This window comes from Schistocerca piceifrons, chromosome 7 (genome assembly GCF_021461385.2).
Source record: "Schistocerca piceifrons isolate TAMUIC-IGC-003096 chromosome 7, iqSchPice1.1, whole genome shotgun sequence".
Classification (NCBI taxonomy): Eukaryota; Metazoa; Arthropoda; class Insecta; order Orthoptera; family Acrididae; genus Schistocerca; species Schistocerca piceifrons.
Genome location: NC_060144.1, coordinates 282,838,476 through 282,861,983, shown reverse-complemented (window position 1 = coordinate 282,861,983; position 23,508 = coordinate 282,838,476). Strand labels below are relative to the sequence as shown.

The following is a 23,508-nucleotide window of genomic DNA, read 5'->3' as shown; positions in this document are numbered from 1 at the left end:
AGCTTTGAAGTTCTTTTCAAGGTAGATTGCATAACGATCATCAGTGTTTTGTACTTCGCCAGAAACGTGGAGGTTTTCTACTTTTATTTGGCATGTGTATATTATATTCTTGTTGCAAAGAGGACGACACGCGTGGAAATATTAAGACGAAGTGTGTTTTTTTGCGAACAATTTTTGAAACGTGTCAGATTTGGAGAATGACAAAAGCGAGACAATATGGCGAACATCAGTGACGTATATCCGCTACAATCAGACAAAACGACGCACCAGAAAACAACGCAAATCCGCCATTAAATAGAGAAGAGTGATCTCTTTAAATTTTGCACAGTAGATTGTCCACGAAAATATAATCTGACGTCTGTTGTTCTTCAAAGTTGACAGTTCACAAAAAATGGCAGAAAATTATTTGCAATATGCGTCCCGTTTCCAACCACAATATAAAATTCAATTAAAATAGGAAACAAGACATATCTACGATTCCCGAGAGGTGCAACGCATCGATGCTCGTCCTGTGAACAAGAGGAGATCTAAGTCAAGGATCAAACGTTAAAGATTATGAAAGAAATAACAGAGTACAGACAATCTCGGGCACTGACTATATACAATGTCTCGAGATGGTGTACAGACACATCGCGCATCACGTCTACTATTGCCTACTAGCCTTTTGCTTACAGTCTGATTTCCTCCATTCCCTCCGTTTCGCTCACCATCTAACTAACTTCGAAGAGTAACAGTAAGTACTATAGACCTAAACCTTTCCCTTGCTTTCTGCAGAAAAACGTTGTGGGATTTGTAAGACAGCGTTAATATTAACATTTTGTTTGTTCTCCTCAAACTAGTTTCGGTGCTAGCTCGCCACTGTGGTGGCCAGGGGAGAGGCGAAAACTCATCTTCGTGCTCACAAAAATAGTTCTGAAAGATGCGAGCCGTGTGAACAGGGGCTCTGTCCTCTTGGAACACAGCAACACCATTGGGGAACAAACATTGTACCATGGGGTGGGTCTGATCAGCTAATATATTCACATAATCCTTGATAGCAAGGCCATCTTGCAGAGTAACCATGGCGCCCATGGAATTCCGCGATATGGCTGCCGGCTGCCAAAATCATCACCGGACTTCCACCATGTTTCACTCTTGGGACGTAAATTCGGCCAACGGTCGGAAACAGTGTGCAACAAGACTCATCCACTCAAATGACTTTTTTTCTATTGCTCCGCAAATCAGGTTTTATGGCTTCGGCACCACATGCTCCTGTTATGGACATTTGTATTACTGATTGGTTTTGGAATTCCAGCTCACTCTGTAGTTCGCTGATAACGGTGCTCCCTTCTTGTTTTTCAGTGCTGACAGTATTTGCGAGTGCGACATTCATTTCTGGAGGGACTTTTGCAGCTGTCGGCCTCTTGCCTTTCGTGACAGTCCTCTTCAATGACCGTCTGCCACGATCACGCAACACACACTTTCGTCCGCCTTGTGACTTAGAAGATGACGTTTATCCGTTTTCTCTGTGTGCGGTGTAAATCTTCGACAGAGTACCTCTTGAAGCATCTTTCCAATTCAGTAAGATCCGACATAATGCTCTCGCAATTCTGCTGTTACCACGACTGACACTTGCAACATATTGAGGACAATTGCGCAGGTGCCTTCTGTGGTCAAATACAACAGCTCAACCTGCAGACTTGGCGAGCAGGTGCATTTATGTTCAAGCATGTATTTCCATATTTTCCTCCAATCTCTGTGATACAACACACCAGCAAATTAGTAGTATGCACCAAGAGTAATATTTGTTTTATTTAGCGTTAGCAGAAACTATTTAAAAAAACACTTATAAATTAACAGGCTTTCTTACGTAACAATAACTCTATATTTTATACATTATACAGACCGTATATTCCACACAAATGAAGTTTGCTAGGTTAAATTTTAACTTACGCATCGAAAATGAGAGTGTCTTCGTGCTATATGTAGAACGGACTTTCAATAAGCAATGCAAGATATAATTTTTTTTCCTCTATCAATTTCGGTTGAAAAAATGCGAAATTTGTTGTGGGATGTCGTGCAATTATATGAAAGTGTGGTATCTGTTCTTTTGGACATGTCTGGAAGAACGTACACCATGCATTCATGTTATGATCGCCTAGATGGGCATTGGATTCAACTTCTTCAGTGCGAACGCACAATTACGTCCGACCGCCTGCGAGACTTTCATGGAGGAAATGGACAGGGACTGCTGATAGATGGCGCTCGGTGGGAAAGTGGGTCGGCAGTCAGGCGTGCCGAAATAGTCCGCCCAATTGTGATAAACACTGTGTCGCGGGTGCCGCAGTAGGTAATGCAACTGCCTGGTAAGCTGGAGATCCCGGGCTCGAATGCCGGTGCGGCACACATTTTCAGTCGTCGCCGCTGATTCCGCGTAATGTCCCCATCCAGATGACATCACTAATCCCTTCCCTTTCCTTTACTATCTCCTTCCTACTCCTTCAATTTAAACATCGTGGAATATTTGCGCTTCAGCCTTTCATGAATTCCCGATAGGTGGCGGCACTCTACGGAGCCTTCAAAATGGCGTCTGTGACGGATGTGCGTTCCAAAAAGAGACCTGTCATTGATTTTCTTTTGGCGCAAAACCAGGGCATCACAGGTATTCATAGGCGCTTGCAGAATGTTTACGGAGACCTGGCAAGTAACAAAAACATGGGGAGTCGTTGGGTGCAAACCTGTCTGATCTCACGTGTGCTTCATTAATGGAATGTGCAGACATTCTCATTCGAGGTGATCGGCGGATCACAATCAAAATCTCGCTGCACAGCTGGACGACTATCTGTCCCATCCTCTGCTATGCCAGTCCCACCTGGATATCCGCCAACCCCATATTCTATAAGTCCCTCCTGATTCTCGAGGACCATGCACTCCGCCTCGTCTTCTGTATATGCCTCCTGTCCCCCACGCAGATCCTCTACAACCTCATTCCTTTCCCCCATCTGCTCCTCTTCCTCGAACATATCCGCATACTCTACACCTCCCACCGTCTTGATCCCCCTCACCCACTGGTTGCTCCTTTCCCATCCCTGCCTTCTGCCACACCTTCACTGTTGTCCCCCCCCCCCACCCTCCATCTTTGCACCCTTCATCTCCTTTCCCAAGGTGGCTTCCGTCAACTCCCCCTCCTGGATGATGCCCTCTCTCCCTCCATTTATCCCTCCTCTCAACTCTGATCCTCACCCTCCCTCCTTTCCTCTGCCCTTTCCCTGGGCTCCCTCTTCCCCCCCCCCCTCCTTCCATCCTGTTTTCTCCCCACCTAACCTCTCCCTGCCTCCCTTCTCCCCCAAGTCCTTTTGTATTCCCCTCCGCTGCCTTTCCCCACTCCCTGTCACATCGGCCCAGCACCCCCTCTCTATTATGGGTCCTCGTCCTCCATCGGCTCCTTCCCCCCCTCTTAGTTTTTCCTCTCCTTCACCCCCTCTTTTCTTTTCCCATCATCTGTCCAGGTGCCCCCCCCCCCCCTCCCTGTCTGCCCTCGGCTGTGGTATGTCATATTTGTGCCAACTTTTTAGTGCAGTGTTCATGTGAATGTTCAGTGTTATTCGTCTTTCGAAAGTGTTGCAAACAAAAATCGTGCTGTCCCTGGGTGCGAATTTTATATCTCTTGCGAACAGAAACCAGACTGTCGCCGTGTTTTTTTAATTGTCTGTCTATTATTTTACCTGTCTGCTTCATATGTAACTTATTAGCATCATCAACCCTTTGTTCTATGTTTTAAGTTCCATGATTTTCCGCCATGTTACCATTTAAGTCTCCGATTTTATCGCTTGTTTTTATTATCTATTATCTTCATCTTTTTAAAACAAATTCTGTAGGCTGAAGAGCGGCATACTAAGCTGCTGCCAGCCCGCCCCCTTCGGGGGGAATCGAAACTTAATAAAGAAAAAAAAAACTGGACGACTCTATTGGCAGTGCTGACACACTCGTCCGCCAGTTGGCGTACTCAAAGGTGTGTGCCCGCTGGGTTGTTCACCGTCTAACAGAAGACCATGAAGAGCAACGAAGGAATTACTTGCCCATTACGTGTTTCATCGTGACAGTTTCCTGTAAAACCTTGTCGCAGGCGATGAAACATGGGTTCATCACATCGAACAATAAACGACAATCCATGCAGTGGTGTCACGCTACCTCTCCTCTGAAGAAAAAGTTCAGAGTCGTACTCTCAGGCTATAAAGTCATGGCGTCGGTCTTGTGGGTCATTCTGTTTAATTTCCTCCCTCATGGTGCAACGATCAGCTCTGTCGTGTATTGTGTTATCCTCAGTAAACTGAAGAGATGACTTGAGCGTGTTCGTCGCCACAAAAATGCAAACGAACTTGTCCTTCTCCAAGACAACGCAAGGCCTCACAAAGAAAACGAACCCGAGAGGAGCTCACAAAACTTCATTGGACTGTCCTCCCTCACTCACCCTACAGCCCGGATCTCGCACCTTTCGACTCCCATTTGTGTGGCCCAATGGAGAATGCACTACACGGGAAGCAGTACGATGATGATGGAGGGGTTACTGCTGCAGCAAGACGTTGGCTCAGACGTCGACCATTACCGTGGTACCATACAGGCCCTCTCAGTAAGGTGGCCTAAGGCACTCGCATTGAACGGAGATTATGTTGAAAAACAGCGATTTCTAGTCAAAAGAGTGGGGAATAACATGTTGTATTGGAAATCGGAATAAAACCAACTTGCTTTCAGAAAAAAAGTGTTGTTTATGGAACGCCCTTCGTAAGTTGACTGTTCATGTTGTTACCGCTGAGATCTCTGTAGTGCAGCTAGTTCAATCGCTCGGTTACAGGAATCATTTTGTTGGATATGTTGGAGATCTGTCTTTTTCCTTAATTGCGAGAACATGCCAAAAATTTCATTTTTCAACAGGGCGGAGCACCATCGCACTGGCACCTGCGGAAGAGTATTTCTCAATTGCGAGCGGCCTCAGTGATGCGGTGAACGGATTTCGCATTCGACGACTGACCGCCAACATTGCCCGATCCCACTGTATGTGATTTTTCTTTGGTTTGTGAATGACTTCGGCTATGAGCGTCCCATTCCAGAAACTTTAGAGGAACTACGATGCCGTATGCAGTAACTACGGACATATGTAAACTGGAGGAGGAGAGGGAGGAAAGAAAGGAAGAGAACTATTGACGTCAGGTGCATTGGGACTTTATACGGGATCAGTGGCGGCGAGTGGAAATGTGTGCCAAACCGGGATGCGAACCCGGGACCTCTTCCTTGCTAGGCAGCCGCTTTAACCAATGGGCCACCCGGACACAGTGTTTATTGCAATTGCTTGGACTATCTTAGTAAGCTTTTCGGCCGACCCAGATTCCTACTGAGTGCCACCTAGCCTCAGTCCCCGTCGATGCCCTCCATGCTCGCTACTTTGAGATTTCCACAAGAGGTCGAACGTAAATTGTACATCCGCGCAGGAGGTGGTGATGCTTTGTCCATCTAGGCAAATGAACTATGTGAATGCGTGGTGTCTGTCGGACATGTCCGAAAGAACAGACACCTTCCATTCATGTAACTCCGCACGTGGTAACAAAAGTATTGGGCAAGTTTGGGAATCGTCTGGCTGTATGTCGACCGTCCTCTGTCACTGGGTGTGTGGGGGATCGGTGGGAGAGGGGTGGGCGGAAGTGCGGTACACTCAACAGCTGTGAAAGGGAAATGGAAAGTTGGATTCTTAACGTAATTTTAAAAAGTACAGTAAAGTTGTATGTGGATCCATGCAAGAGATGTAACCTTCATCAGGTTGGGTTCCATTGGAACCGTTGTGCACAGCGACTGTGAGGTAATTGAAACAGGTAGGAAGTCAGCAGTCAGTCTCGATTCAATCTTTACTTTATTGCAGATCTAGATTTTAGCTACAGCATAGATATCAGCAATGTGTATAAATTGAGTCATATAGACTCAAAAGGCTTGTAAATGCACGTGCTATTGCAGGCCTTGCCATGTACGAAGCTTAAATGCAGCTCTAAAGTTTAAATTAAGTTGTGTACATGGCTATGTACATGCTAAGGTGGGCCGGCCGGAGTGACCGTGCGGTTCTAGGCGCTACAGTCTGGAACCGAACGACCGCTACGGTCGTAGGTTCAAATCCTGCCTCGGGCATGGGTGTGTGTGATGTCCTTAGGTTAGTTAGGTTTAATTAGTTCTAAGTTCTAGGCGACTGACGACCTCAGAAGTTCAGTCGCATAGTGCTCAGAACCATTTTTGAACCATGCTAAGGTGGTGTAATAACATGCGCATTTACAAGCCTGTTAAGTCTAGCCTATACATAATAGCTATACTGTAGCTAAAATCTACATATCTATACTAATAAAAAAACTGTTTGAACACTTGAATCACCAAAACCACTAGACGAATTATCATGGAATTTTCACATGTAACTTCAGTGTAGCTTGCAGCAACGTATGGGCTTTATTTCATCAAACTCGGATCGCAAAAGAAAAGATATCGTGATTTAAAGTTTTATCTAAAAAAACCGTAGCGTCTCTCTGCTTGTCTGTTTCAAAATCCTAATCTCCAGAACTCCTAGACAAATTTTCATGCGATTTTGACAAGAAACCTGCACGTAGCTTGGGGCAATATGTGGGCTTCATCTCATCAAAATTGTATCACGAGAGAAGATACCGTAATTTAAAGTTTTATCTGTTTGAAGTTTATTACGTGACACCAGGGAAACATATTTATTCTTTAGAAAAGCTGTTTACTCTTCTACTTTCGATATATATCCTATTTGTGGAAATACTTTTATTGATTGGTATGTTCTACGTAACACGAGTCGAAAATCACAGTTAAGCTTACCGGACAAGAAATTAATCACCTCAGTGCGCATGCACAGATGAATTGTTAAGCCTTTACAAATGGTCGAGCCACGTGATTAACCGCTCGTGCACTGCTTCTACGTGATCAATAAGATATTTATGGCCGGCTGGAGTGGCCGAGGAGTTCTAGGCGCTACAGTCTGGAACCGCGCGACCGCTACGGTCGCAGGTTGGAATCCTGCCTCGGGCATGGATGTGTGTGATGTCTTTAGGTTAGTTAGATTTAAGTAGTTCTAAGTTCCAGGGGACTGATGACCTCAGAAGTTAAGTCTCATAGTGCTCAGAGCCATTTGAACTATTTTGTCATCCAACGACTCTACAGAGCGTTAAAGCCATAGGTGCCAAAGCTTGTAAATATATTTGCATACAGGGTGATTCCGTGAAGGTTCTCACAAATTTTCTAGGATGATGGAGAAGGATAAATGTATCAATTTGAGTTAAGGTTCCCTGTACCGGAAACGTCCGAATCCACAGTTATAAGCGAAAACCTTTGTTGTATCTCTGGTAGTAGAAAACTTGTGCTGGTACTGTTGTTGCTAAGGCTGCAGGGAAGCTAACTTTCAGAGATGGCAGAATGGACCGAAACAAGGAAACATGGGCTCTAAAATGCATACGTGAGGGCTTTGAGTGCTTGTTCGTCTTCTCTACTGTGAAACACATCTCCTCTATTAAACAAGTTCCCGTAGCTCTTAAGGTATACATTTTAGAGCCCATATTTACTAGACATTTTTCCTGTTTTGGTCCATACCATCACCTCAGAAAGTTTTCTACCCTGCATACTTAGTAACAACAGTACCAGTTCATGTATTCCGCTGTCAAAGGTATCAGAACGATTTTCGCTTATTACTATCGATTCGTTCGTTTCCGGCACAGAAAATTGATACATTTATGCTTCTCCATCATCCTAGAAAGTCTACAACATCGTCACGGAATCATCCTGTATATGCGTACATTTACAGGCTCTATACCTTTGGCACTGTGTAGCGTCGTTGGATGACGTTTCCGGACGTGGGTATATATGTAAAACTGGGTCTAGTGAAGCAGGGGATACAACCCGTCGGCTTTGACCAATGACGTCATACATTACTCATAGATAGTAATGCCTTCACTTCGAGGCATAGATAGTAAAACAGCTCTGTGTTCCGGATAAGCGCTATCATTGTTCATTAAAATAACTGAACGTGATTTTAAAGGAGATCGCTACCTATTCCTGAAAATATTCTTCGTGTGCATTTATTAAATTAATTGGTTGTTTCTAATTCATTCGATACTTAATTCCATTCTTAGTGATACTGAGGTAATTTGGACTATTAGTTTCTTATTTTAGAACTATTTTTAGTATCTCATTTTCGTTTGTAGGTATGGATTTATCTCCAGAATGAGATTTTCACTCGGCAGCGGAGTGTGCGCTGATATGAAACTTCCTGGAAAATTAAAACTGTGTGTCCGACCGAGAGTGAAAATCTCATTCTGGAAACATCCCCCAAGCTGTGGCTAAGCCATGTATCCGCAGTATCCTTTCTTTCAGGAGTGCTAGTTCTGCAAGGTTCGCAGGAGAGCTTCTGTGAAGTTTGGAAGGTAGGAGACGAGATACTGGCAGAAGTAAAGCTGTGAGGCCGGGCGTGAGTCGTGCTTCGGTAGCTCAGATGATAGAGCAATTGCCCGCGAAAGGCAAACGTCCCGAGTTCGAGTCTCGGTCGGGCACACAGTTTTAATCTGCCAGGAAGTTTCATGGATTTATCTGTTCCAATGAACCTTGATGATTTACGAGAGGCTAAGGGCGACAACATATTGGCCACGATTTGTTTTTTGCAAATGTGTGGTCTCACTGCTGAGTATGTCCGATGTCGTGAGTTCAGCGAACATATGCGCCTCACAAGTGTATTTCGTCGCCGTACTCACGACTTATTCGTATGGCGCTGCAGCATAGATAGGTTGTGGCGATCCATTAGTAGAGGGACGTGGTTCGAAAAAGCTAAGCTCGTCTTGAGAGACACTATGAATATCACTTACTGTTGGTGTTTGAGATATCCTGTGTGGCTGTGTGCGCGTGAATGTCGTGTGAGTAAGTGTACAGTTGTGGATTGGTATTCTTTCTTGTAGGGAAGTGTGTGGGGAGTGCATGAAATATAGGGGGCCGTTGGGGGGTGGGGGTGTTATGGTCGAAGCTGACGAATCACATTTTGGCAAAAGGAACTTCAACAGGGGGGAACCTCCGGTGGGATTATGGGTTTGGGGGGCAGTAGTTTCAGGTCAGGAGTGTGAAGATGTAGTGTTCAAAGTAATACCCAACCGAAGGAAGGAAGTTTTGGTCTGCTTAATTGAAGATCACGTTGCAGAGGGTTCCATTGTAATTTCAGACGGGTTTAGGGGAAAGGGGTTATCAGCATCTCGTACTGAATGACAATATTGAGTTCAGATCATTATCCACAGGGGCTTGCACAAATAGCATAGACGGTTATTGGTCAGCTGTGAAATCTCATATAGGGAAAGGGAAACGCCAGATTTTCACACTTCAAAGTCATCTAGACGAATATTCATGGAGACATAGTATTCTCGAAACATATTGCCCGTTTAAATGTTTTATTAAACATGTTGGTCAAATGTACCGTCCGAAATATGTTAGCTAATTTCACATTAGGATGGGGGGGGGGGGTGTGTAAATTTGTGTGTCTGTACATGTCTCTCTCTCTCTCTCTGTGTGTGTGTGTGTGTGTGTGTGTGTGTGTGTGTGAGTGAGTGTTTTCGTAATGTTATATTTGTGTATGAGGGTGTTCAAAAATGGTTCAAATGGCTCTGAGCACTATGGGACTCAACTGCTGTGGTCATAAGTCCCCTAGAACTTAGAACTACTTAAACCTAACTAACCTAAGGACATCACACACATCCATGCCCGAGGCAGGATTCGAACCTGCGACCGTAGCGGTCGTGCGGTTCCAGACTGTAGCGCCTTTAACCGCTCGGCCACTGCGGCCGGCTATGAGGGTGTTGCAGCGAGTGATTTTTGTTGATGTCTTTCTAGGCGAGCTTCGGTTCTTTTAGGAAGTTCCCGTCTGGTGAGTTCACTTTTCCATTTTCTATTTTCACGTTTTTCATCGTTGTATTACACCAATATGTATGTTTTCGTGTAGTCCAGTAAGTAATAGAAATTTCGCAGCTGTCGTTCTTCTTTCGTTTCCCAGCACTAGTATCAGCACGATTTTTTCGAATCTGTACTTACAATATTGAAGGCGAAACAGCTGACACAACTGAAATTTGTATCCCGTCCTTCAGTTGACCTTTACACTGACACTACGTATTCGAAAAGAACGACGTATGTAAACATTCATGGGATTTACCTGTATCTGTCAACTGGAGAGCAGGATACAAATGTTGTGTATAGCGATATAGCTCAAGTAAAGATTGGGATACTACTAGCATCGACGGCGGAAAAAAAAAAAACTGTACCTCTCAGTGAAGTACGGGATAAAAATCGTATATGTGTCGTCTTATTATCTCTTCGCGTAGTTCAACTGAGATACAGGTTGCAAATGTAACGTACGTCCATTTCCAAGTTTTCGTTAGCAGCGTACATATATAGAGGTCAACGGAAGTATGGATACAAATATTACGTACGTAGCTCGTTCTGCCTTCGGTAGTACTAATATCTAGGTAAGAACAGACCGTTAGTGATAGCGGAGGCGAAATAAACAACACATGTAAAATTTGTATCCCGTGCTTCATTTAGGGTTTAGTGAAGCAGGGGCTACATAGTTCAACTGAACAACAGAACACAAATGCTAGTGAAAACGAAGAAATCGACGTACGCCAAACTTGTATCCCGTACTGCACTTAAGCAATACAGCTCGAATGAGGTTCGAGATACAACTCATATATTTGTGACGTGATGTATTCTTTGCTACCAATATTTTCCATCCATTTTTTCCCTTTCATTTTCCAGAGAAATAATACGATACAAACACGTGATATCCTTAACGTGAAAATACTACTGGCCTTTATATATGCCAACTATATTTTTCGTCTCTCGTATTCCTTTGTTTCTGAACATTCTTGTCAACTCTTTCATCTGTGTAACAAATGTTCTCTGGCCAATTCCGACGTCATTGGTCAAAGCCGACGGGTTGTATCCCCTGCTTCACTAGACCCGTAAAACTTGATCTTATAGGTACCCTCTACAGCCCCCACAACCCCTAGAAATTTGTAACATGAACTGTGAATCAGACTATATTATTAGTCGTAGACTCTTCAGTAAACATTTTACACGACAGTGTTAGCGAGACACACTGAAGCAATACCTGTTCGGTGATAAATGCTGTGACACCTTGCGATCGGTTTCCGTTGTCGGCGAGCGGCTGCCGCGCAACGGCGGTGGGCGGGAACAGCGGCCAGGGTTGGCGTTCGTGTCGCTGAGTCACGGCGTGCAGCGTCGGCGCTTCCGCCGCCGTCACCGAGTAGGGCGGCGCCGGCGGCCGAGGCAGCGCGTTCGGTTGCGGGCAGAGAGCGGCGTCCGACCCGGGCGGGGACATGGCTCTCAGCGGAGACCTAGGCCGCTGCGTGGGGGATGAAGGCAGCTGGGTCGGCGCGGGTGCATCGGGCTGCGGAGGCAAACCTTCCGGCGGCGCATCTAGGGAAGGGAGCGAAGGCAGCGGCGGCTGGCTCGACTTCGACTGCTGCTGCGGCGACTCTGCCGCCTGGGGGCAGGACGGGGGCGGCGAGCTGGTGGCGGGGTCGGCGGCGGGCGCCCCGCAGACTCGCAGCTCGGCCGACTGCATCACGCTGACCTGGAGCGCCTGTGCGGTCCGCAGGAAGCGCGGCAGCTCGCCGGCCGGCACCTCGGCCACGCCGCTATACATGAGCTCCAGCAGGCGCCGCATGTCTTCGTGCAGCACGTCGTGCAGGATCACCGTCACCGACTCGCCCAGCCCCAACGGGTGGTCCAGCAGCACTCGCTGCAACACGCACACACATTCGATCCTGAACGAAAAAGATACCGGACAGGGCTCGCACACGAAGGCTTCAGCAAAAACTCGGTTATGTATAGACACTGACGAATGGTTCAAATGGCTTTGAGCACTATGGCACTTAACTTCTGAGGTCTTCAGTCCCCTAGAACTTAGAACTGCTTAAACCTAACTAACCTAAGGACATCACACACATCCATGCCCGAGGCAGGATTCGAACCTGCGACCGTAGCGGTCACGCGGTTCCAGACTGTAGCCCCTAGAACCGCTCGGCCATCCCGGCCGGCGACACTAATGAGCCAGAACATTATCACCACTGCCCACCGCGTGGCTGAATGTCCCTGGTGGTGTTGGAGGAACGTGACGTATTAAGAAAAAAATGTAAGCAGAAGAGAGACGAATGGGCAGTCATTACAGCGAAGATATGGGCCATAATTGCGGAAATCCACTGATATAAGCGATTTGACCAAGGGCATATTGTTATTGCGCTGCTTCTCGAAACGACAGTCTCTGAAATGGCGCAGCTGGTCGCCTTTTGGTGTACTGCTGTCGTGAGCACCTATGGAAGGTGGCTGAAGGAAGATGAAATAACGAGTAGGCCCTATGGTATTGGACAACCATCTCTCATCACAAAACGTAGAGGTCGGAGGATCCTCCAATGTATGATCCACGGTAGCCAACGATCTGTGGCAGATGTGACGACAGAGTACAATGCTGGTGCAGGCACAAGTGTTTCAGAGCACACTGTTCAGAAGCCATTGGTGAAAGTGGGGTTCCACATCACACGGTTCCTGTGTTGACCCAACGACATCGTCAGTTATGATTGCGATGGGCACAGCTTCACTAAGTTTTCGCCGTGGATCAGCAGAAAGTGGTGTCGCCTGTCGAATGAATAGTATGTCTTGTTAAAGCAGGTCGATGGTTGGGTCCCTACACGCCGCCATCCAAGCGAATGGCTCTACAAAACATGCACCGCACCACAGATGCAAGCCGGTGAAGGCAGAATTATGCTATGTAGTACAATAAGTCGGGCTTCCATGGGATCAGTGGTGGTCATCGAAGGCATCATGATAGCAGTGAAATACGTGAACATTATTGCGGAAGACCTGCATTGCTTTACGCTGTCTCCCTCCTACGGCGATGACATCTTCCAGCAGTATAACTGTCCGTGTTGCAAGGTGAGAATCGCGCTACAGTGGTTTGACAGGCATTATAGTGAAATCACGTTGCCCGTAAAGTACCGTTCCTTAATTTGCGGCAATTGTAGACCTACTTGTAGACAGCTGGTGCCACATATTTCTAGAATCCTGTCAAGGACCTTTAGAATCCATACCAAGCAGAATCGCAGCTGTATTGTGTTTGCATAGTGGACCAACACGTTTATTAAACAGGTGGTCATGATGTTTTGGCTCATCGTAGTAGGTAGTCAATTCAGTCTGGGAATTGAGGATATTGACGATTTTTGCCTATTATCGACATTGATGCTGGCAAGATATCAGTCCTAGCGATTCTAAAATTCTTTGAAAGAAATTTCCACCATTTCATGTTAATTGTTCCTTTATCTTACACAATTATGATTTCGGCTTTGTAGCCGTTCTCAAGCGCATTTTGAAATGTTTGTATCTGACCTGTCTGTGATAACTCACTATCGGAAAAATATATTGCTGGTCTTGTAGACCAGTTGTCATATTTCAGGATATGAGTACATATCGAAGATACATTATATGGCTGACATTGCGAGATGTATGTTAATGGTTCTTCGTTGTGCACAGTGTCAGCCACATTACGTATCTTTGATATGTACTCGTATCCTGTGATACAGCAACTGGCCTATAAGACCAGAAATGTTTTTTCGGCAATGATATGTCAGGGATAGATCAGGAAGTTTTAACTTTTCAACATGCACTCGAGAATGGCTGCAAAGCCAAAGTTGTGGTTGTGTAAAATAAATGAACAATTAACAGTCAAGTGGTGAAAATTTCCTTAAAAAAGTTTTAATTTCAAGTTTCAAGTCAGATAACAAACGACAAAAGAAATATTTTTTTTAGTGATGTGACTACAGAATTAACAATTTCGTTCCCTTTACTTGTAATGTGATACCTTGCTTGCAAGTTGAATGATTCTAGGTCAACAGCAAGCACCCTACTAGTTTTGATGAGTGAGTTTTTGAATATCAAAATATGTGACATAAATGGCCATTTAGTTTGACTGCATTGACTTAGAAGCTTATACTTTTTATTTGGCAAAGGGACCACAGACCTTAATATGGGACATAAATATGAACTTGATTCGTCTACCCGTCTTGAGGAAAAGGGTTCTTAACAGTCAGACAGACAAACAGACAGACAACAAAGCGTTCCTATAACCATTCCGTTTTTACAGACTGAGACACAGAACCTTAAAAAATACCGGACAAGTGTGAATAGGATTTTCGCTCTGATGGGCCCGTACTAAATTACGATGTCATGCTGAAAAAAAATGCCTAATGTGAAATTTAAAATTTTCCAGGTGAATTAAACGTTCCAAGAGATTTTGGTATTGAAGCCAGTCGTCATAAGCTTCTCTCCACGATATTTCGATTGGACAACTGCCAGACAACTTCAGGTGAGCCTTTGGAGACTGATGAAGATTTTTTTCCCTTTATTGTGATTTCATGTCCCTACCATATATGAGAAGGGAGGGCTGGCAGCAGCACAATCCGCCGCTCTTCAGCCGATTGACATTACAGTGAATAAAAAGATGAAACAATACATATAAAAGGCTATAGAAATGGGGGCAGTAGAACATAATAAGGGGAGACAATGCGGATTAAAATATACATGTACAAAGAGACGTTGATCGTCGACACAGTTAAAGTCTGCATAAAGATAAAAAATAGTTGACGATGTGCGTAGCATGTAAAAATACACCGAAGTCCCACACACAAGATAAAAGTTGGCCACAGTATTCAAAAAACACACCAGAACGACAACACTTTAAAACCACTGCGCGAGACGGAGCACACACGACGAAGACTAAAAACTGCCAGGAGGCCAGTCCACTTTTTCCTCTTTATTGTGATTTTGTTCCCCCGCCCAATATGGGCAGGGGAGGGCTGGCAGCTGCACAATCCCACGCTCTTCAGCTGAGTGACATTACAATTAAAAAGAGGAAATTATACATAAAAAAGGCGAAAAAAGGGAGACATAAAAACATAGTAAGTTGAGACAATGGGGGTTAAAATATACACTGACATGTAGACATTCATTATGAAACAGTTTAAAAGGTCGACATAAAGTTAAAAAACACAGTTGGCGATTCATGGTGCACATAAAATGCACTGAAGTCACATGCACAAGTTAATATTTGGCCTCACTATATAAAAACACTCCAGGACGAAGACACTTAAAAAACCTCAGTAAGAGACAGGGCACACACGACAAAGAATAAAAACTGCCGTGGGGGGTGGGTGGGAAGGCTGCCGAGGGAGAGGAAGCCTGAGAGGAGGGAAAAGGAGGGGAGAGGAAGCTGTAGCGAGAGAGGGGGGCTGGAAGGGGTGGGATGAGTAGGAAAAGCGGGTTGGGTCGCACCAAGGGGCAGAAGATGGCCGGGATGCGAGATGGAGAGCAAAGGAAAGTTGGAGGGAGCACAGAAACACAGTAGGGATGGATGGGAAAGGGAGGGGGGTGCAGAAGGGAGGAAAACCGCCCAGGGAAAGGGGAAGGAGTGGAGAGAGAGACCTGAGGAGTAGGAGGGGGGAAGGTAGGGTTAGAGTTAGTAGGGGGGGTAGAGATCAGGCTGAAACATCATCTGAGAGGGGTAGGTGCTGGAAGCTGCGTTGGGAAAGGAGGTGGAGAGTGTGGAGATGGAGAGGGGGTGGGGCAGAACAGTAAAGGCGCGGCAATGGGCTGGAGGTAGAGAGGATAGAAGACACCAGAGGGTGGGGGAGGGGGATCGAGTCTGTGGACAATGTACAGGGTGCAGATGTGTTCTAGGAAAAGAAGATGATGTGGGAAGGGGATGAAGTCACAGAGGATCTGCTTGAGGGATGGGAGGCGGATACAGAAGGCAAGGCAGAGTGTATGGCGTTCAAGGAATTGGAGGACTTTATAGAATCTGGGAGGGGCAGAAATCCAGGCAACGACACCCTATAAAGGATGGGGCAGATCAAGGATTTATAGGTGCGAAGGATAGTGGAAGGATGCAGTCCCCAGGTCCAGCCAGACAGGAGTTTCGGTAGGCAGAGTCTATTGTAGGCTTTGTGTTGAATCACAATGACATGGGGAGTCCAGGTGAGGGGATGGTCAAGGGTGAGGCCAATGTATTTCAGGATAGGTATGAGGTGGATAGGACAACCATAAATGGAGCCTGAGCCAGAAGGAGTGGGTGGTACAACCTATAATGATTGCCTGGGTTTTGGACTGGTTGATGTGAAGGAGCCACTGGTTGCACCAGGTGGTGAACTGGTCGAGGAGGGTTTGAAGGGTATGTTGGGACTGTTGAATGGTAGGATAGAGAGCCAGGAAGGCAGTGTCATCAGCAAATTGGAGGAGGTGAAAAGGTGGGGGAGGTTTGGGCATATCTGCAGTATACAGGAGATAGAGGGGAAAGGATGGAGCCTTGGGGCACGCCGGCGGTGGGATAGAAAGTACTGGAGTTGGTATTGTGGATAGTGACATAGAAGGGGCGACGGGAGAGAAAGGAAGCAACGAGACTGACGAAATTTATGGGAAGACCCTAGGTCTGGAGTTTAAAGAGGAGCCTAGGATGTCAGACACGGTCCTAGGCGTTCTGGAGGTCGACGGAAACAAAACGGAGCGACGGGAGTTAAGCGACGAAGTGTTCTCCACTCCGCCTTATATAGCGCGCTGAGAGTATTGCCACGAATGCGTCACAGTTTCGGTGACAGATGCACCACATCGCCCGGCGGCAGCGCCCTCGCTGTTGGAACTGCAAGGATCAGCTGTCTTCGGCGTTGCCGCTCGCCGCAGTCGTCGAAGTATTCTAGTGTCTTCGTCTGGAGCAAATCTCGGAGATGACGGGATTCTACGCTTTATCCAGCTCGTAAGCGTTGTCACGGTTCATTAGATTTTCCGCGATGCGTATGTCAACGGATTCTTTTACAATGGAATCTCAAAAGATTTTGCTGTGGCCAGAGTTAATGTTCTGTCACACTCCACTGAATGTCCGTTGGAGATATAATGTTCCGTAATTACAGACTTGCTGGGTTGCAAAAGGGGGGTGCAACGTTTATGTTTTGCGCAGCGTTCTTCCACTGGCCGTGGTGGTTGGCCTACATAGGCCGTCCCACACTGTTATGATCTTTTATAAATTCCCGCCTTCTGCAATAACAAATTATCCTTCACTGTTCCCAGCAGGTCCGAAATCTTAGATGGTGGACGCAAAATGACTTTCACCTGAAAGTTACTAAGAATTCTTGCTATTTTGAACGAAATATTTCCAACGAAGGAAGAAAACTACTTACTTTGCTGGTGAGTTCTCCTCTTTATCGACTTACTGGTTCCTGGTTTTAGAAGAGAATGCCCTGTTAACTTGCCGGGTAGAGTATCCATTGTCTCTGAACACTGTCTTCAAATGTGAAAGCTCTTTAGGCAAATTATATACATACGATGCTGTATAGGCTCTGTGTACAAGGGGTTTAAGCACGCTCATGGTTTGGGATGGCGGAGGACATGTTCGTCAGTCTTCGACAGCTGACCTGAAGATGACTGACGGGTGTCCAGTCCAAATATACTGGAATGAAGCTTACGAACAACCGGCTGCAATCCCCTAATCTCTTCGAACAATAATGCCTAAGATTTTTTAACACTGATTTGAATGTCCATCAAATTATTAATTAAAATATGCCCATGAGGGCAATGAAAAAAAACCTTCTCTAAACGCTACGCTAAAGCTAATTATGATGAAAGCTGGATCCATACTGTACCCTTACAAGCATAACAGTCGTGTACATTACTTGGTCGACTTACCATTTCGCTGACGCAAGTTACAAACCTCTGTCGCTAGAGAGCTCCGAATTGTAGCGTATAGTATGGTAATGTCCTTGCGTGAGAAACAGTGTACTGACATCGAGTTTCTAATTGCAGAGAAGTTCGTCCACTCACTGAACACCCTCTCTTTCACACGAGCGCTACATCTGCAACAATCGAACGACTTGGGTTCACTGTCGTCGATCATTCCTCCACACACTCCCGACTTGGCCACATCCAAATTTCATCTGTTTCCAAAACCTGAAGAACATGTTCCAGGACTTCGCTTTGATAGTGATGAAGCAGTGCAAGCAGAGATGGGATTGTAGCTCCGTCAGCGAAATCAAATGTTCTAATGTTCTACAGTAACGGTATCAAGAAACGCGTCTCTCGCTGGCAGAAATGTATTCGTCACCGGGGTGTCTATGTTGAGAAATAAATATCTAGATCTGAAGACTACAAACGCAGATAGTTAATAAAGTTTGTTTTATTTAAAAAGCCTTAAGAGTTCTCACATTACAAATTCGGAGGCGTTACATTCCAGCATGCCATCGTAATTATGTACCTGTATATAAAGTAACAATTTCGTGTGCCTCAGTACCCTGGAGCAAGTCTTTCTATGCACCACATGCATGCCGCTAAGGTATCCCAGTCAAAGGTGGACCTACAGTTTAACGTGGAATCTGAACCACGTGTTGTTTCTGGCGACCCCTCACATCGTTGTAGGTGAAGGCTAGGTTAACACAAAGGCTGAAAAATTCATGGTCCGACCCACAATCGATGCCGCGACCTATCGGTTTCTAGGTATGCGCATTACAATAAATAAATGTATACTTGTATAATGATGAATGAGTTTGTGAGTGTCAACCGCTGCTCAGAATGATGTCAAATTTGGACAGCTTATTACTGGCGCGGGGGAAACAACGGATAAAAAAAATTAATGAAACATTTACCAATAGATGGCGCTGTAAGCGTCTTAACGTAAATGGAATCGGCTGCAAATGACAGGTGAATCGCAGTACGACGGCTATGGTTCGAGTTGCACATTAGGCCTATACCATCCGTACTGTTCAATGTGCACGATTGCAGATGTTCGGTCATCGACAGCTGTGGCACTATTAGTTAGGTAAGCCCATCCACCATGGAGACGGATGGGAAAAAACCGTATTTTAATTGTTCTGAGTCCAAAAAGTGCATGAAAATCTAAATGACATCGGTTCTTGTTTGGGGCCAAAACCCACATAAAAAGCATAGTGACATCGGTTTCTAACTGTCGTAAGACTGGCGCAAGACTTATTCAATATGCTGTCCAACGTTTTCCGTCATATGTTCAAATCGAGAAACAGCATGTTGCACAACAGGTCCGAGTGTCTAGGGGAATCAAGTTCAGAATGTGTTGCGCAATGCATGCTTTAATTCAGCTACATGCGTAACTGGAGCACTCAACACATATTTCAGATAACCCCACAGCCAGAAGTCACACGGATTAAAATCAGGTGATCTGGACACCCAGGCTATAGGGAAATAACGGCTGATAATATTAACGTCCCCCCCCCTCCCCCCAAGAACCGTGGACCTTGCCGTTGGTGGGGAGGCTTGTGTACCTCAGCGATACAGATAGCCGTACCGTAGGTGCAACCACAACGGAGGGGTATCTGTTGAGAGGCCAGACAAACGTGTGGTTCCTGAAGAGGGGCAGCAGCCTTTTCAATGGTTGCAGGAGCAACAGTCTGGATGATTGACTGATCTGGCCTTGTAACACTAACCAAAATGGCCTTACTGTGCTGGTACTGCGAACGGCTGAAAGCAAGGGGAAACTACGGCCGTAATTTTTCCCGAGGGCATGCAGCTTTACTGTATGATTAAATGATGATGGCGTCCTCTTGGGTAAAATATTCCGGAGGTAAAATAGTCCCCCATTCGGATCTCCGGGCGGGGACTACTCAAGAGGACGTCGTTATCAGGAGAAAGCGTGGAATGTCAGATCCCTTAATCGGGCAGGTAGGTTGGAAAATTTAAAAAGGGAAATGGATAGGTTAAAGTTAGATATAGTGGGAATTAGTGAAGTTCGGTGGCAGCAGGAACAGGACTTCTGGTCAGGTGAATACAGGGTTATAAATACTAAATCAAATAGGGGTAATGCAGGAGTCAGTTTAATAATGAATAAAAAAGAAGTGTGGGGGTAAGCTACTACAAACAGCATAGTGAACGCATTATTGTGGCCAAGATAGACACGAAGCCCATGCCTACTACAGTAGTACAAGTTTATATGCCAACTAGCTCTGCAGATGAAGAAGAAATTGAAGAAATGTATGATGAAATAAAAGAAATTATTCAGATAGTGAAGGGAGACGAAACTTTTATAGTCATGGGTGACTGGAATTCGGTAGTAGGAAAAGGGAGAGAAGGAAACGTAGTAGGTGAATATGGATTGGGGCTAAGAAACGAAAGAGGAAGCCGCCTGAAAGAATTTTGCACAGAGCACAACTTAATCATAGCTAACACTTGGTTCAAGAATCATAAAAGAAGGTTGTATCCATGGAAGAAGCCTGGAGATACTGACAGGTTTCAAATAGATTACATAATGGTAAGAAAGAGATTCAGGAACCAGGTTTTAAATTGTAAGACATTTCCAGGGGCAGATGTGGACTCTGATCACAATCTATTAGTTGTGAACTGTAGATTAAAACTGAAGAAACTGCAAAGAGGTGGGAATTTAAGGACATGGGACCTGGATAAACTGAAAGAACCAGAGGTTGTACAGAGTTTCAGGGGGAGCATAAGGGAACAATTGACAGGAATGAGGGAAAGAAATACAGTAGAAGAAGAATGGGTAGCTTTGAGAGATGAAGTAGTGAAGGCAGCAGAGGACCTAGTAGGTAAAAAGACGAGGGCTAGTAGAAATCCTTGGGTAACAGAAGAAATACTGAATTTAATTGATGAAAGGAGAAAATATAAAAATGCAGTAAATGAAGCAGGCAAAAAGGAATACAAACGTCTCAAAAACGAGATCGACAGGAAATGCAAAATGGCTAAGCAGGGATGGCTAGAGGACAAATGTAAGGATGTAGAGGCTTATCTCACTAGGGGTAAGATAGATACTGCCTACAGGAAAATTAAAGAGACCTTTGGAGAACGGAGAACCACTTGTATGAATATCAAGAGCTCAGATGGAAACCCAGTTCTAAGCAAAGAAGGGAAAGCAGAAAGGTGGAGGTAGTATATAGAGGGCCTATACAAGGGCAATATACTTGAGGACAATATTATGAAAATGGAAGAGGATGTAGATGAAGATGAAATGGGAGATACGATACTTCGCGAAGAGTTTGACAGAGCACTGAAAGACCTGAGTCGAAACAAGGCCCCGGAAGTAGACAACGTTCCATTAGAACTACTGACGGCCTTGGGAGAGCCAGTACTGACAAAACTCTACCATCTGGTGAGCAAGATGTATGAGAAAGGCGAAATACCCTCAGACTTCAAGAAGAATATAATAATTCCGATCCCAAAGAAAGCAGGTGCTGACAGATGTGAAAATTACCGAACAATCAGTTTAATAATTCACGGATGCAAAATACTAACGCGTATTCTCTACAGACAAATGGAAAAACTGGTAGAAGCTGACCTCGGGGAAGATCAGTTTCGATTCCATAGAAATATTGGAACACGTAAGGCGATACTGACCCTACGACTTATCTTAGAACCTAGATTAAGGAAAGGCAAACCTACGTTTCTAGGATTTGTAGACTTAGAGAAAGCTTTTGACAATGTTGACTGGAATACTCTCTTTCAAATTCTGAAGGTAGCAGGGGTAAAATACAGGGAGCGAAAGGCTATTTACAATTTGTACAGAAACCAGATGGCAGTTATAAGAGTCGAGGGGCACGAAAGGGAAGCAGTGGTTGGAAAGGGAGTGAGACAGGGTTGTAGCCTCTCCCCGATGTTATTCAATCTGTATATTGAGCAAGCAGTGAAGGAAACAAAAGAAAAATTCGGAATAGGTATTAAAATCCATGGAGAAGAAATAAAAACTTTGAGGTTCGCCGATGACATTGTAATTCTGTCAGAGACAGTAGAGGACTTGGAAGAGCAGTTGAACGGAATGGACAGTGTCTTGAAAGGAGGGTATAAGATGAACATCAACAAAAACAAAACGAGGATAATGGAATGTAGTCGAATTAAGTCAGGTAATGCTGAGGCAATTAGATTAGGAAATGAGACACTTAAAGTAGTAAAGGAGTTTTGCTATTTGGGGAGAAAAATAACTGATGATGGTCGAAGTAGAGAGGATATCAAATGTAGACTGGCAATGGCAAGGAAAGCGTTTCTGAAGAAGAGAAATTTGTTAACATCGGGTATTGATTTAAGTGTCAGGAAGTCGCTTCTGAAAGTATTTGTATGGAGCATAGCCATGTATGGAAGTGAAACATGGACGATAACTAGTTTGGACAAGAAGAGAATAGAAGCTTTCGAAATGTGGTGCTACAGAAGAATGCTGAAGATTAAATGGGTAGATCACATAACTAATGAGGAGGTATTGAATAGGATTGGGGAGAAGAGAAGTTTGTGGCACAACTAATCTAGAAGAAGGGATCGGTTGGTTGGACATTCTGAGGCATCAAGGGATCACCAATTTAGTATTGGAGGGCAGCGTGGAGGGTAAAATTCATAGAGGGAGACCAAGAGATGAATACACTAAGCAGATTCAGAAGGATGTAGGTTGCAGTAGGTACTGGGAGATGAAGAAGCTTGCACAGGATAGAGTAGCATGGAGAGCTGCATCAAACCAGGCTCAGGACTGAAGACCACAACAACAACAACAATTTTAACGTTTCCGAAATGCCTCTGCAGCAGCTGCTTCATTGGCTGTGTAATCTGCGGAGGAGCGCCACCAACACGTCCACGCTGCTGAAGGGTTGGAATGACGTCGGTGTGCAGAAGACTATCATAGTGTTTACCAGTGACGGTGCAGGTAAAAGAACCAGCAGAATTCATCTCATCGAAAAAGTACAGTGTCTGGCCATCCAGATTTAGGTTTTCAGTGATTTCCCTACATTGCTCCAGGCAAATGCCGAGATGGTTCCTTTGAAAGAGCTCGGTCGATTTCCTTCCCCATCCTTGATACGTCCGAGTTTGCATCCTTGATACGCCCGAGTTTGTGGTCCGTCTCTAATGACCGCGATGTCAACGGGACGTTAAACTCAATCTTCCTTTCTTCCATCCTTCGGAAAAACACAGCTCTACGATAAACGATGCTTTCAACACCCACCACAAAGTCATCTTTGCAGAGTGAAGGGGTACCGGTTGGTGTGCGTGCCGATTTGCCGGTTTCCATATTCTGGAGATCTGATTATTCACATGCCCAAGGAAAGGGAAATGGACTTCGTCTGTCCACGTAATGTTCCACAGACATTGATTGTCCTCTTCCATGAGAGCAAGAAATTCAAGAGCGAACGTTCTCTTGGACACACACACACACACACACACACACACACACACACACACACACCACATATACATACACATACACACACGTACATTGTCCAGTCACATTAATGTGATCACCTGACAAAATCGTGAATAATCACATTCTGCAGCGTGGACCGCTGAGACTCGCACAGGAAGAGTGTCAGTGAGGTGGTTCTGGAAGTTACCGACAGGGATGTGGAGCCATGCCGAATTCAGTGCTGCGGCCAGCTGCGCAAGGTTTCT

The 23,508-nt window shown here is 45.1% G+C and overlaps 1 protein-coding gene across 1 annotated transcript in view; it reads right to left on the bottom strand.

Annotated features, from left to right (window-relative positions):
* LOC124805633 (zinc finger protein 768-like) overlaps window positions 1-23,508 on the bottom strand; it is a 110,824-nt gene that overhangs the window by 39,224 nt on the left and 48,092 nt on the right. The window contains exons 2-3 of the mRNA XM_047266200.1: window positions 11,584-11,815; window positions 11,162-11,490 (exon numbers count right to left, since the gene is read on the bottom strand). Coding sequence (XP_047122156.1) covers window positions 11,162-11,490; window positions 11,584-11,815 — 561 coding nt within the window. The remainder of the gene's footprint in view (window positions 1-11,161; window positions 11,491-11,583; window positions 11,816-23,508) is intronic.